At 48.0% G+C, this 14011-nt stretch overlaps 1 protein-coding gene across 8 annotated transcripts in view; it reads left to right on the top strand.

The window, feature by feature from the left end:
• Nucleotides 1-13330, top strand: part of GSE1 (Gse1 coiled-coil protein) — a 257775-nt gene extending 244445 nt beyond the window's left edge. For 5 of the 8 annotated variants that reach the window (XM_087940750.1, XM_087940756.1, XM_087940754.1 and 2 more), the window contains 8 exons: nt 1504-2114; nt 3816-3928; nt 5096-5366; nt 6441-6548; nt 8102-8482; nt 8895-9167; nt 11042-11145; nt 12149-13330. In XM_087940750.1, the coding sequence (XP_087796876.1) occupies nt 1504-2114; nt 3816-3928; nt 5096-5366; nt 6441-6548; nt 8102-8482; nt 8895-9167; nt 11042-11145; nt 12149-12283 (1996 nt within the window). In that variant the 3' untranslated portion in view covers nt 12284-13330. The remainder of the gene's footprint in view (nt 1-1503; nt 2115-3815; nt 3929-5095; nt 5367-6440; nt 6549-8101; nt 8483-8894; nt 9168-11041; nt 11146-12148) is intronic. The other 3 variants (XM_087940751.1, XM_087940755.1, XM_026714032.2) reach the window with 1 other exon arrangement.
• Nucleotides 13331-14011: the final 681 nt, after the last annotated feature.

The following is a 14011-nucleotide window of genomic DNA, read 5'->3' as shown; positions in this document are numbered from 1 at the left end:
ATTTTTTATTTTTTACAGGTTACATGCTGACTGGGGAATTCTGGGAAACTGAGGGTGAGACAAGTTGCCAAGGGCTGAGAAATATTGCTTTAGAGGGAGAATTTGTGCATTGTGGAACAGCAGAGCAGCTCACTAGGTGGTCTTCAGATGGTTCCTGTGTGCTTTTTGTTGGAGAAATTGGCACGATAATTTGGGTGCAGCTGAGAATTAAGCACAACGCTTGTTTGGCAAGGAAAATCTGGTTTCTGCTGCATTTAATGGCAACGCCACTAGATGTCACTCACTCTTGATTCTCAGAGGCATGAATGGGACACCTGCTCTGGCCAAGGTGCCCCCTACTGGACAGTTTCAGGGGGAAAATGTTCGGCTCCCATTGCACTGAACTGTAATCCAGTGCAGAAACTGAGTTTTAGGTATTGTACAGTGTTGCATAATGACAGGCACAAAATTTAAAGAAAGCATTCTATTAAAGAATATTTTATTTGCACAACGCTTTTGCGTATGCATCACTCCCAGGATAATTCACAGCCCCCAAAAACGGGGGGGGGAGGGGGAGCAATTAAATCAAAGTCTCTTTAAAAACTTGTGTCCAATTGCCTTGCTACTTTTAGTGCTAAAAATTAAAAGCTAAAAGGAAGGCATGAAAAAGAGAAACAGGCCCTTTTTTCTGTTCGTTGCTTGACAAAAAGAGAATGAGATGGTCTAATTTGGTTTGTTGGCAACAAGAAGGATTTGTTTATGCTGGAATTGCTTCATGATCTGATGATTTTTCTTAACAACTTCAGTGATTTGCTTCACAACCATGGCCAAAAAAGTTCATAAAATTGGGTAGAACTCATCTTGGTCACCATGCTATAAAAAGATGTTGAGACTTTAGGAAAAAGTACAGAAAAGAGCAACCAGGATGATGAGGGGACCGGCGGTTAAAACATATGATGAACGGTTGCAGGAACTGGGCCTGGCTAGGGAAGAGAAGGACCATGGTGTCGTGCTTGGGTGGGGGGGTTAGACTAGATGACCTACAAGGTCTCTTCCAACTGTTAATCTGGATCTATCTAAGATGATCAAAGGCCTGGAGATTAAAACATACGATGAACGGTTGCAGGAACTGGGCCTGGCTAGTCTAGGGAAGAGAAGGACCAGGGGAGACAGGAGAGCATCTTCCAATATTTGAGGGGCTGCCACAGAAAGGGAGGTGGGGGGTTGAAGCTATTTTCCAAGGCACCCAAAGGCCAAATAAAGAATAATGGATGGAAACTGACCAAGGAGAGATTCGACCTAGAAATAAGGAGAAACTTTCCGACAGTGAGAACAGTCAACCCATGGAACAGAAGTTCCCTTCGGAAGTTGTGGGAGCGCCATCACTGAAAGCTTCCAAGAAGAGACTGGGCTGCCATTTGTCATGAGATGGTGTAGGGTTTCCTGCTTGGGTGTGGGGGGGTTGGACTAGATGACCTACAAGGTCCCTTCCAACTCTGTTAATCTGTAAAACTTTCTTCGTAGTGAAAATTCTGCTCCGTGTTCCTCTTTCTCCAGGCTGGGTCCAAGCCGCCCCGAACTTGGAGGTCGAGAGCAACCCCAGCATTTCGGAGGCCCGCCGCCGCTCATCTCGCCCAAGCCGCAGCCCCATCCGGTGCCCACGTCGCTCTGGAACCCGGTCTCCTTGATCGAGAGCACCATGGAGGCTCGGAGGCTCCAGGAGAGCCACTCGCTCCCCACTCAGGCCAGCTCCTACGAGCCCAGCCGGCAAGCCATCCCTTTGGTCAAAGTGGAGCGAGTCTACTGTCCCGAGAAAGTTGAGGATGGAGCCCGGAAAAAGGAACCTTTGGACAAACACCCATCGGGCCGGGAGACGGGGGGATCCGAGCCCGGTGGGTTTCCCCACGGACCCTTATTAAGCGAATGGGAGAAGCCCCTGCAGCAGAGAACCCCCCACCCCCAAAGCGTGCCGTTTGCTGAGGCGCTGAAGAGCCGGACGGGCTCCCCGTACAGGCACCTCCTACCCAGAGGCCACGATCCCATGTATGTTTACGACGAATTCTTGCTCCAGCAACGCAAGCTGGTCAGCAAGCTGGACTTGGAGGAGAGGAAGAGGAGGGAGGCTCAGGAGAAAGGTGAGCGGCCGTCGACCCTCCTCAGGATTTCCTGCTTCCGACGAGAATTGGGAAACGGGTAGAAGGGATCTTGGTAGCTGGTAGGTCGAACTGCGGGCTCCTTGGCGCTCTCCGAGCTCGGTGGTTTTCTCGGGGGCATTTCATGACCCTACAAGGGAACATCATCGGGGCTAGAAGGGAATGAGGTTTGTGGAGAGGAGGAGGAGGAGAATTATTGTGGGGTTCTTGATGCTCCCTGAGCTCGGTGGTTTTCTTGCAGATGTTTCAAGACCCAACTCGGAAACGCCATCAGGGCTAGAAAGGAAAGAGGAGGAGAAGGGAGAAGGCGGGAGGAGAGAGAGGAGGAGGAGGAGGAAGGGGACAGTATCATGACCCAACTAGGGAACATCATCAGTGTTAGGAGAGAGTGGGGTTTACGGAGAGAGAGAGAAGCATTTTTCCAACGGAGGCGGAATCAAAGGAATAAAACGGGGGCATTACAAGGCCCAGCATCCAATCTGAGCCTCGCGCGTCTCTCAGGCCAAGCAAAGAGTGTCAAATAAAAGAACCCCTGTCTTGTTTCTGCTGAGCCCTTTGTCCCCCCACCCCGCACCCAAGGTTCCCCCCCCACCTGCTTTTTCAAACAAGCCCCCCCCCCCGGGCCTAACCAGGGAGTTGGTTGCCACGCAAGCCTCCCTCCCTCCCTCCCTCCCTCCCTCCCTCTGCAGCTCCCTTTGAAGCCCTATTTATTCCAAGCGGCTCTGCAAATTGTCTTCCTGAGACAGGCCCAATTAATAAATGATGAACGGAGACTAATAAAGCCGCTTTAAATATTCATCGAGAATGTACAGCCATGGTGGGATTTGCAAAAGGGAGGAAAACAAAACATTTTAAGTAGGAAGCGGGGCAGGGGGAGCGGGGGGAGGGGGCCACGCGGGGCTTCCATCCCGAGGCAGCTCCTTCCAGTTTGTCCCTTTGCAGGAGTGTGTTAGCTAGCACCCTGGTTGACTTCTATGCCTTGGGGTGGGGTGGGGGTGGGGTGGGGTTGTGAGTTCCTTGTGCTGCCTTTTGCAATGCCCCAGGTGGCTCCTCGGCATGCCTGGAAGGAGGGGTCTTTGCAAACTGGCCTTCGCCCAGCTCCATTGAAGTCCTCAGGCCTGGCCTGTAATAGCCCAGGTGTGTTTTCTGCCTGATGGTCTCTTCTGGTTCAGGGAGAGGGAGGCCGACATCTTGTAGCAGAACGAACCAGGCTGTGGGGGACAGAGCCAGCTGCCCTCTCCTGTTTAAAAGCACTGGAAGCCGACCGCTGGCAGCCTCCTGTTGTCCTCTCAGCTTTTTCCTGGCGTTCCTTAAACCGGATGCTGGCTTGTATAATTTGTTCCTTGCAGGATCCGAATGTGTGTGTCCCCCCAACCCCCCAGGCAAAATAGCCCTGGCTCAGGCTCCATGCCTCTCTTGGCAGATGGGTAGCTGCCACCATGTAGAGCAGTCTTGCACGATCGGTCCAGCTGCCCTTGGTGCCACGGTCCTTCTGGGAACCCAGAACAGCTGTGAGAATTAATCCAGCTCTTCCCTGAGAAGATCCATCGTGGTGGGACACAGATACTTCCGATGGCATTGCTTGGGTTCCTGGAAGGAGAAGGAGGCACCTTGGTGCAGAAGTCAAGATGAGGTTTTTGGTGGGCCATCAAAGTTCACCTCTGCTCTGCTTCGGGTACGCAGGGTATTATTATGATCTGGATGATTCCTACGATGAGAGTGATGAAGAGGAAGTACGGGCTCACCTACGCTGTGTAGCGGAGCAACCCCCTTTGAAGCTGGACACGTCTTCTGAGGTAGGTCTCACCTCCTGTTCCCCATAATGATGTAGGCAGTGGTGGGTTTCAAAACTTTTTCCTGCCACTTCGGCGTGGACGTGCATTTTGCACGCACGTGTGCATCCAATGCATGCACGCACGTGTGCATCCAATGCATGCACACACCAAACGTGCGCTTCGCCAGTGCACAGCAATTGCAACTCACCTTCCGTTGCAAGCCCTGGGTGTGAAACAGCTGACTCGTGGCAATCGGATATGCCGCGCAAAGCAGCTGAGGTCGAAAAGCAGGAAATAACGGTCAGAATAGAGCCAGGGACGGTGGGAGGGCCCAGCAGCTGATCGTCAGAGCGAACCGGTTTGCTTGGAGATTATCCTCGGTTCGGCTGAACCGGGCTAAACCAGTAGAATATCACCAGTGGAAGTAAGTTGAAAGGTTCTGGCTTGAAATAGGGTGGTCGCTATCCCAGGAGGCACAGAGCAAATACATTGTACGATCTGTAGGGTTTTGCTTGGCCTTATCCCCAACCTAAGATGCATTTTTACAAGACAGCCGAGACCTGAATTTTGATAACAACCAGAAGTGTGGAGCCTTTCTTCTAACAGATAACGCTTGCTTTGTGCGTTGGTTGGCCTTTAAAGATCAAACAATGCTTGATACTGGAAGATAAATTCTCCTCGGAGTCACAAAACTAAAGTCGATGTGGTGGTGGAGCCATGTGCCAATCTGGGGCTACTCGAGCCGAGGACACTTCCATAGTTTCAGTTGGCTGCGCGAGTGATCTTAGACCTTTGGTTAAGTCACAGGTCTCCAAACTTGGCAACTTTCAGACTTGTGGACTTCAACTCCCAGAATTCCTCAGCCAGCATGGGAGTTGGAATCCACAAGTCTTAAAAGTTGCCAAGTTTGGGGACCCCCTGGTTTAGGTCATGGACATTTCTCTCCTTTTCTTCACAGCTGATATGCTTTTTATTAGAAAAGGTTGACTGCCTAAGTACTTCTCTCAAAACGAGATGCACTTCAGGTATTATTATGGCCTGCCTTCTTTTTTAACTCTGTCCCGAAGGACGTGATCTTTCTGGTGGCCAAGAAAACCAGGTCTCGGATGGCAGGGAAGCCCTGGCTGGTGTATATTTTAGCAAAAGAGAAAGCCTTCACCAATTGACTTTCCTGTTTGCTTCTTCTAGAAGCTGGAGTTCCTGCAGCTTTTTGGGTTGACCACTCAGCAACAGAAGGAGGAGCTGCTGATCCAGAAACGGAGGAAAAGACGGAGAATGTTGAGGGAGAGCAGCCCTTCCCCACCCACCATCCAGAACAAGCGCCCCACGCCTCCCCCTCGCTTCGTGCTCTCCACCCGTTACAGCCCGGATGAGATGAACCACAGCCCCAACTTTGAAGAGAAGAAGAGGTTCCTCACAACCTTCAACTTAACCCACATTACTGCAGACAAGAGGAAAGGTATTGGTCCAAGGGGCTGCAGGTTGTAGAGATTCATATAAAACAAACAGAGATGGAAGGGGACCTTGGAGGTCTTCTAGTCTGAAACGCTGCTCAGGTAGGAAACACATTTCAGACAAGTCTCCAGTCTCTTCTTAGAAGACTCCAGTGTTGGAGTATCCACAACTCCTGACAGCAAACCATTCTACTGGTTAATTTTTCTGTCTCCTTAGTTCTAGGTTGCTTCTCTCCTTGATGACTTTCCATCCGTTGCTTCTTCTTCTCCCTTCAGGGGCTTTGGAGAATAGATTGACCCCCTCGTCTTTATGGCAACCCTTCCAATATTGGAAGACTGCTATCATGTCACTCCTAGTCCTTCTTTCCAATAGACTAGGCATAGCCAATCCCAGCAATCATTCTTTATATGTTTTAGTCTCCGGTCCCCTAATCGTTCTGCCATTTTCTGGAGGGCCCAGGGCATTATTGTTATCTCAGATCGTTTTCCTGTCCTGAGCCTTGAAAAACATTCCTGCTGATCACCTAAACTGGCTATAATTCATACTCGACCCCTTGCAGATGGCTTTTGAAACACCCCTCGAGCAGGGATGTCAAACCTTGGCAACTTTGAAGACCTCTGGACTTCAACCCCTAGAATTCCCCAGTCAGCCACGCTGGGAATTAGAATAGAATAACAGAGTTGGAAGGGACCTTGGAGGTCTTCTAGTCCAACCCACTGCTTTGGCAGGAAACCCTACACCACTTCAGACAAATGGTTGTCCAATCTCTTCTTAAACATTTCTGATCTCGGAGCATTTACAACTTCTGGAGGCAAGTTGTTCCACTGATCAATTGAAGTCCAGAAGCCTTAACGTTGTCAAGGTTTAAGCTTCCAGCTCTTAGTTTTACTGTACCCAAGGAACTCTCTCCAGGAAGCAATGAACTAATTTCTTAAAAGGTGCTGAATGATCATTGACTCACACATGTATGTCCCATGGTTGATCCACCCAACCAGGGCCTTCTCCTAGACTGTATCAATAGGGTTCTTGGTTCCTGTTCTTGGTCCTTCAAAAACCACCTCTGCTTCCTGCTTTGCAGATAAAGAGAAGCTGGCAGAGATGCTTCACGCCATGAAACAAAAGAATACATGCACGGCACCGCTCGTCAAAAGCTCCCCACGGGACAGTCCTAGTATTGTCCAAGCTGGTAAGTAGCTATATAAATGGTGGCATCTCCTGGCAGGACCATGGACAGTGGCTTCCTGAGGCTGGGAGATTCTTCGGATGGAATCCCATCTCACCTGACTCTTTTTCCGGCATCAATAGGAACTTTATAGTTTCCCCAAAACCTGCTTGGTCTGCTGGATGTTTTATCTCTAAGGACAGAGTGATTATCTTGATTTTTCCCATTAGAAGAAGGTCAGAGGCACTTGCTTCCATGGCGCTCCCAAATTAGCATCTGGCGGAAACGCAATCTTTTCCCATCTTTGCAGAAATTTCGAAACATGCCCCTTGAGCCTCGTTATCTCCAAGTGCTTCTGAAATCACGCCAAGACAGACCAGGGTTGGGAATAGGGGAAGCAGAGAAGAATCGTAGTTAACGCTCTGCAGGAGGACAGTTGCAGTTTGGGTGGTCCCCATTAGGGCCTTTGTCAAATAAAATCACTGATCTGGGCTTCCTCGTTGTGTGTTTGTGCGCATAACTGCCTGGAGCAATTAACAGGTTTCCTCTACAAGGGAGGATAAGCTTCAAGCTACCCCAAGGAAAGGTTTGAAATTAAATTGCTGTCAAAAGTGGGTAATGGGTGAAGTGCAATGCCTCAATTGGCCCACCTCAAAACTATCCCTGGGAAGCGGGTGATGCCAGGGTAGAAGCAAATGTAGGAGCCGACGAAACTTCTTGGATGGGAAGAGAAATGTCTTCAGGAAAAAACCAGAAAGTCCAGTTGCCTCCTGAAAAGAGCACCTTTGGGATAACCATGACCTGGAGGACTCAAAATCTCCATAGTTTTTTTTTTAAATTAAATGGAAAGGTTTCTTCCCATTTAGGGTTGGGTCATCCATCTCTGTTCTGAGCAAGGCTTCCTAGACCGTAATTACGCACACACTCATTTTAAAAAGAAGTCTTATTGCAACGCTGGGAATTGTTTTCATGCCCAGCCAGTAATGAATCTCAAAACAATCCCTCGAGATAAGCACCCACCTTTCTTTTCTGTGATGTGCTGCCAATCACAGAAGTGTCCAATGAACTAGGACAAAAACCCACCGAAGTACAAAGAGCTTCAAGAGTGAATCTGAACTGAACAAAGGACTTTGCTTCCTGCAAAGGTTTTGTCATCTTGGCCTGACTTTTATCCCTTATGGGAGGGGCAGTCACCTCCCAGCCTTACTCCTGAGTCACCCCTTTTGTTTCAGCTGCTCTCATCTTCTAGCAGCTCTGCGCAGATGCGCATTGGGAACAGGCTCCCCTTGTTCCTCTGCCTTGCTGCTGCCAGATTCCGGAGGCTCTGGAGTCAGCCCCCCACTCCCAGATGGTCCTGGCCCCATCTCTGCATCTGACACAGGACCCACGTCCAAGTCCTCCCCAGATTCCCAGACTGGTCCCTGTTCTTCCCCACTGTCCGATTCCACTGCCATCTGCACAGGCTGCCAGCATACCACAACAACCTCCTAACCTGGAGTAGGAATCCCAGAGGTGTCACAGGGTAGACTCATCTTCTGGGTCCTAACTGACGCGTGGCTTTTTTTTTCTTCCCAAAGACTCACAAGTCCAGCAAACGACGCCGTCGGACTTGGATAAGCCAGTCGGTGTTGCTCCGGCGTCTCTGCCGGAAGCCCAGAAGCCCATGGAATCCTGCAGAACAAATCACCTGAGGCCCCACGACTTTTCCAGAGCCAAAGAGCCCGTCCCTCTCCCTGCTGCCGAGAAGCCCAGGCTGAGCGACGGGCACACCGTCAAAAAGAACTTCACCCTCCTGAACTGCGTCCGGGGCCCTTTGCCCAAAGAGATCCCCGTCCCGCTCTCCCACAGCATGAATGGGAAGAACAAGCAGTGGGAACCCTTCCTTGCCGAGGAGTTTGCGCACCAGTTCCATGAGTCCGTCTTGCAGTCCACACAGAAGGCTTTACAGAAACACAAAGGTAAGGGGAAGTGAGGCCACCTGACCCCAGAGGCAGAGAGAGAAGGAGGGAGGGAGAGAGAGAGAGAGAGAGAGAGAGAGAGAAAGAGAGAGAGAGAGAGAGAGAGCGGTTAACGGAGGGGTGGGCTGCTGGGAGTTTGGGAGATCCACTAGCTAAGATTCTGCGCCGTTTGGAGAACCCCAAATCCCACTCCTGGCGGGCCCCACCCATACCTCCCCGGAGTCCCTACACAACCTGTTTTGGTAAGTCCAGGGCACCAGCGGAGGCTTGGGGAGGGCGAAAAACGGCCCTTCCCGGAAATTGGCCTGTTTCTGGCTTCCAGAGAGTCCCGAGACAAATCAGAGTTGCGCTTGGTCGACTCTTCATCAAACTGGGTGCCACAACGCCTTCCTTTGTGTCTGCTGCCCTTTAGGCAATGCAATGGCTCATTCGGCGGAGCAGAACCACAAAGTGGACGCTTCCATCCATTATAACATTCCGGAACTGCAGACTTCCAGCTGGGGCTCTTTGCCCCAGCAAAACGGGCAGAAAGATCCCCAGCACAAAGGATCGATTCCTCCAGAGCACCAGAAGATCTCGGATTCTGAAGAAGACGAGGAAGACGAAGAGGAAGAGGAGGAGTACCCCAGACCAAAATGGCATGGGATCGAAGCGGTCTTTGAGGCTTATCAGGAGCACGTGGATGGTAAGATGCCGCGGTCCGGGGCGGCGTTTTCTCAATCTTTTCAGACGTGTGGACTTCAACTCCCAGAATTCCCCACAGCTGGCTGGAGAGTTCTGGGGAGTTGAAGTCCCCAAATTTTAAAGCAGCCCAAGTGTGAGAAGGACTGATTCAGGAGATTGCCACCCTCCCATATTTTTGCTTTATATTGATTTTTTCAGGAAAAACAGAGGAGGTTGTGATTCTTTTCCAAAGAGTGGATTTTTTTTTTTCCATTAACCAGTTGCATCTTCGGTATTCTTGCTCCAGATCAGAAGGAAACTTTTGACCTGGAGAGATTTTCTGTGTGCGATAGATTCCCATATTTCAAACATGATATCCAGGTTATGAATGTGCCAACGAAGACTCAGTCGTCTCTGAAAGTTGAATGATGGAAGAAGCCACATAAACTATTCTTAGTTTGGGACGTTTTGCTGCTTATCCAAGCAGCTTCATCAGTCAGAACGAGTCAGTTCCCCGTTGTTGTGATTTGACCTCCTGATACCTTTGCCTGGATCTCTGAGGGGGCTTCACTGACATACTGCAGTGTGTTTGGGGAGGAAGCCCCTGAGGTTGATGTGGCAAGAGTGGGTGCAATTTCAGTGACTGACTCTCTGACTAGATGACTTCCTCTGACCAAGGAAGATACTCAGAGGAGCAGCGAAACATTTCAAGGTGACAAAAATGGTGTCCCTCGCCATGATTCGACCTTAAGTTGCTGGCAAGTGGTGCAAAGATGGAAGGAAGCAATTGAAATGACCAGATGAATCAGGATTTGTTCCCTTTTGGGAAGGAAAGCTTACAGGATTTGAAACGCAAAGCGCTAAATTTTGATAGGATGATATTGACAGATGCACCATTACGCATTGACCAATTTGTTGTCCATGGTGATTACTGATTGATGGCTACTGAGTAGGGACAGTGCTTGGAGTTGTTGGCGATAGCCCAATAAACAAAAGCATCCATTGAGAACAATAATCCTTTATTTTTCTAGATAGAGTGAGCATTTAGTTGTCCAAGTTACCGAGAGAGAGAGAGAGAGAGAGAGAGAGAGAGAAATGGAGGGAGGGTGAGAAGCAGATATAATCACTCAAATGTGCATACGCCAGACTGCTGGGGGTGAGCAGGGACTTCATTTTTGCAATCTGTTGCAAATTCCATTTGCAATCCAGCAAGCTAACTCTGAAAGGAACAAGATGTTAAAAGGCCATTCTTTTTTCAAGAAAAAATCCCTTTGTCTGTCTATCTCTATCTGTTTCATCCTTCTCTCTCTCTCTCTCCACCTACTTACCTACCTACCTATTTATCTATCTATCTATATCGGATTCTGGAGCATCTTGCTGGAGAAGGCAGAGAAATTTCATTTTTCTTCCCCCAAAAGGCCAGTAGGCTACTTCTGAATGCTCTGACGTGTAGATTACAATTTTTATTTATTTATTTAATATGAAATTTATTTCCCGCTCATCTTGTATCTGACCTCCCACCATGGTTTGGGCGGGGAGGAAGGGCCTGGGTTTAGTTTCCCAAAATCTGAGAAACGGGCTCCATGCAGGTCTAGCCTGAACCAGAGAAGGTAGCAGCTATGCCCAGTAGTGTGCCTTTGCCAAAACAGCATCTGAGCTGGAAAGGTAGATTAACATCTTTATTTATGCATGTAAGTATCTCTCCCACAGGTACAAGGTGGGAAAAGACCCTTAGAAATGGGAGAAACCACTTGATGTATTTATAGTTCAAATCTATTGGGTTTGGAATAGGCCCGTCCATTGGCCAGCCTCATTGGAGGCATTCCTTGTTAGTAAAAACATTGTTCATTGTTCTTGCTCCCATCAGTTGACTAACCAGTTCAACGTGCATTACAGAGCAAAACCTGGAACGACAAGTGCTGCAGACCCAATGCCGACGTTTAGAGGCCCAGCACTACAGTCTCAGTCTGACTGCAGAACAGCTCTCGCACACCATGACGGTGAGTAGGGCTTCAGCCCCACAGCTAAACGGGCAAGAGTCCGTTGGGAGGTCAACCCATCCCTGAGTTATCTTGGCCAAACAAGAGGACCATGCCTTTTCAGCGGTGTGTGTGTGTGTCTGCGTGAGTGTGTGTGATTGATTTCGTCATTAAGACTCCAGGCTTCTGATCTCTTCTTGGTTTCCCATCCACCTGTCAGCTTTGGAAGCCATATTGAGACCAGACGCTTCCACACGGCCACCTTCTTGAGCCTGGGAAAACGGGACGGGGGAATTTTTTGAAGTGTATGTGGTTAGGCATAATAGCATTCTTTTTCTAATTCAAGGTCATGTTATTTCTGCACCTGGGTGAGGGGAGTCTCAAGTTGGGATGGATGGTGATTGGGGCATGTGATGTAATGATGGGTGCAGGGGGTAGATTTGCAGTTTTTACTTATTATTGCAAGGAAGCCCGGAACTTTCAGATTCGGGATTCCCCAGTTGTGCCAGTTTACAATCCAAATAAAACAGAACTTTTGAGAAGATGCCTGTCTAGGAGTTATTGGTTGGAGTGGAGGTTTTCTGGAACGCTGACACCACCTTTGCTTAGCTCCTCTGCAACTCAGTCCCAGGCACCGTGGATATTGGTCCCTTTGGCATAACATGATGGTTGGAAAAGAAGACATTTTGGAGTCGGGGAAGGTTCTGTGATGCTCTCCGTTCAGGAGTTGTAGTTTTGGTGCTGTGTTTTCTACAATACTATAAACCAGGGGTGTCCAATCTTGGCAACTTCAGGACTCTTGGGCGCCAACTCCCAGAAATCCCCAGCCAACCAGGCCACTTTAAGACTTGCGGGCTTCAACTCCCAGAATTCATCAGGGAGTATAGCTGACGGGAGAATTCTGGGAGTTGGAAGTCCGCAAGTCTTAAAGCGGCCGAGATTGGACAGCCATGCTATAATATTCTGCCTGCCTCAGTGGAGGAGAAAGAGGCGACTGTCTCAAAGATTCTGCTTTCCTTTGCAGGAACTAAGGAACCAGAAGCAGAAAATTGTCTCGGAAAGGGAACGGATTCAGGCTGAACTCGATCACTTGCGAAAGTGCCTTGCGTTGCCTGCCATGCAGTGGTCCCGGAGTTATTTCAAGGGCTATCCCAGGTGACACGCCCTTGCACTAGGCCAAACATAGCGTATAGAAATAATAATAATAATAATAATAATCTATTTTATTACCTGGAATATTTAATATTTTTCATGGGGAGGTTTGAAGCTTAAATAAATAATAATAAATAAATAAATCAAAAGGATGTGCCATGCATGGAGTAAAACAAAAAAAAAAAAAGATTTGTTTTTGGCGGGAATCCAGAAAAAAAAATCTGAACTCCCACCTCTTTAAAAAGTGCAACTGAACTCTGAGACTTATTATTATTAAAAAAAAAAAAGAATTTTTTTTTTTTGGTGACTGCAAGTTGATCCATTTAGACGAAAAGCTACGTTCTCAAGACATTGGAAAGGGTTAATTTTCTTTCGGCATCCTCGTCCGCTTTTTTCCTTCTCTCTCTCTCTCCTTTTTGGTTTTGGTTTTTGTCTTTTGAAGATCTTGGTTGAGCCCGAAGATTCCATCAGTGACGCTAACTGTTCGCCTCCTGTCCTCGAAGGAGCCGCTGGGTTTAAATATCCTGGCTTTGCGCTCCTTGTCGTTGCCATATCCCCCTTCGACTGCGATACTTGAGTCCTGTTTTATTTGTTCTTGAAACCTGTTTGTCTCTTCGTCCGAGTATATACCCTCCATTGTTTTTTGGTTAGAATGAACTGGATATTTTGGATAACCGTAAACCTGCAGAGTTAATAAATCTAGTAGAAGAAAACGCAGCTCCCCCCCACGCCGGACTTCCCATGCATCCGTCAGCTTTCGGGCTGGAAGTGCACTTCAACTTGACAAATAAAAAGTGAAAAAACAAAAACAAGGTACCTTTTTATTCCTGGGGAGGGGGCTGTGGGGGGCGGGGAAGGGCAAGATGTACAGACCATACCAATGCATAGATTATGTACCCAGGCGGGTAGAATTTTCATACAAAGATTTTGCAATTAAAAGAGTTGGAAAAAAAAAAAAAGGTGCTTCAGCCTTAGTGTGTATATATTTAAAAAAAAAAAGTTTTGTATGTTTTTATTACTTTAATTATTATTATAAAAAGCTTGCCATTTTCAATATGTTTCTGCTTTTTTTTTTCCTCTCTCTCTTTTTTTTTTTTTGGCAAAAGGAAAAAAAAAAAACAGGCTTGCTTTTAAGTGTTTTTACAGCTGCTGGTCAGGACCTGATAAAATAATAAGTGCTTTTTTAAAAGGAATTTTAAAAGGAAGCTTTCTGCTGGGCAAGTGCAAGCCACCTGTTGGTATTTGGCAGCGTGGAGCACCAGTTGCTGGTGTAGAAGGCCTCTTGCTAAAAACAGAATTATCCTTTTCCCCTTCGTTTTCTCGTGTCTTTCCGTCCTCTGCTTCCTCTTTTTTCTTAAAGCACTTGGAATACCAACTGTGCTTAACTGCTGTTGAGGAGACAAAAGAGACCACTAAGATTTTAGTTACCAGATTTAAGCCGTTGAAGTAGATTTAGTCATCGTCCGTTTTACCTGCAACATCTCAAATCATACGTGGGGGGCGTCGATTTTCTGAGATGTAGGATTTTTTTTCCCTTCCATCCTGAATCCACAAAAAAGTATACGGAAAAAGAAGGAAACGGTCCTGCTACTTATTTAAAGCCAGACTTGTTCACACACAAAACACCCAACGTGGTGGCAGCTACTGCGGGCAGCCCATTCTGAAAGGGGACGGGTCGTTCTCAACTTACGACCGTTTGCTTAGTGTCCGCCCCAGTTACAATTGCACTGGAAAA

Source organism: Pseudonaja textilis, chromosome 11, assembly GCF_049901715.1.
Source record: "Pseudonaja textilis isolate UNSWEBS1 chromosome 11, rPseTex1.2, whole genome shotgun sequence".
In the NCBI taxonomy this organism is placed as follows: domain Eukaryota; kingdom Metazoa; phylum Chordata; class Lepidosauria; order Squamata; family Elapidae; genus Pseudonaja; species Pseudonaja textilis.
Note: the sequence above shows the minus strand (reverse complement) of the source record. Positions and strands in the feature narration are given on the sequence as shown.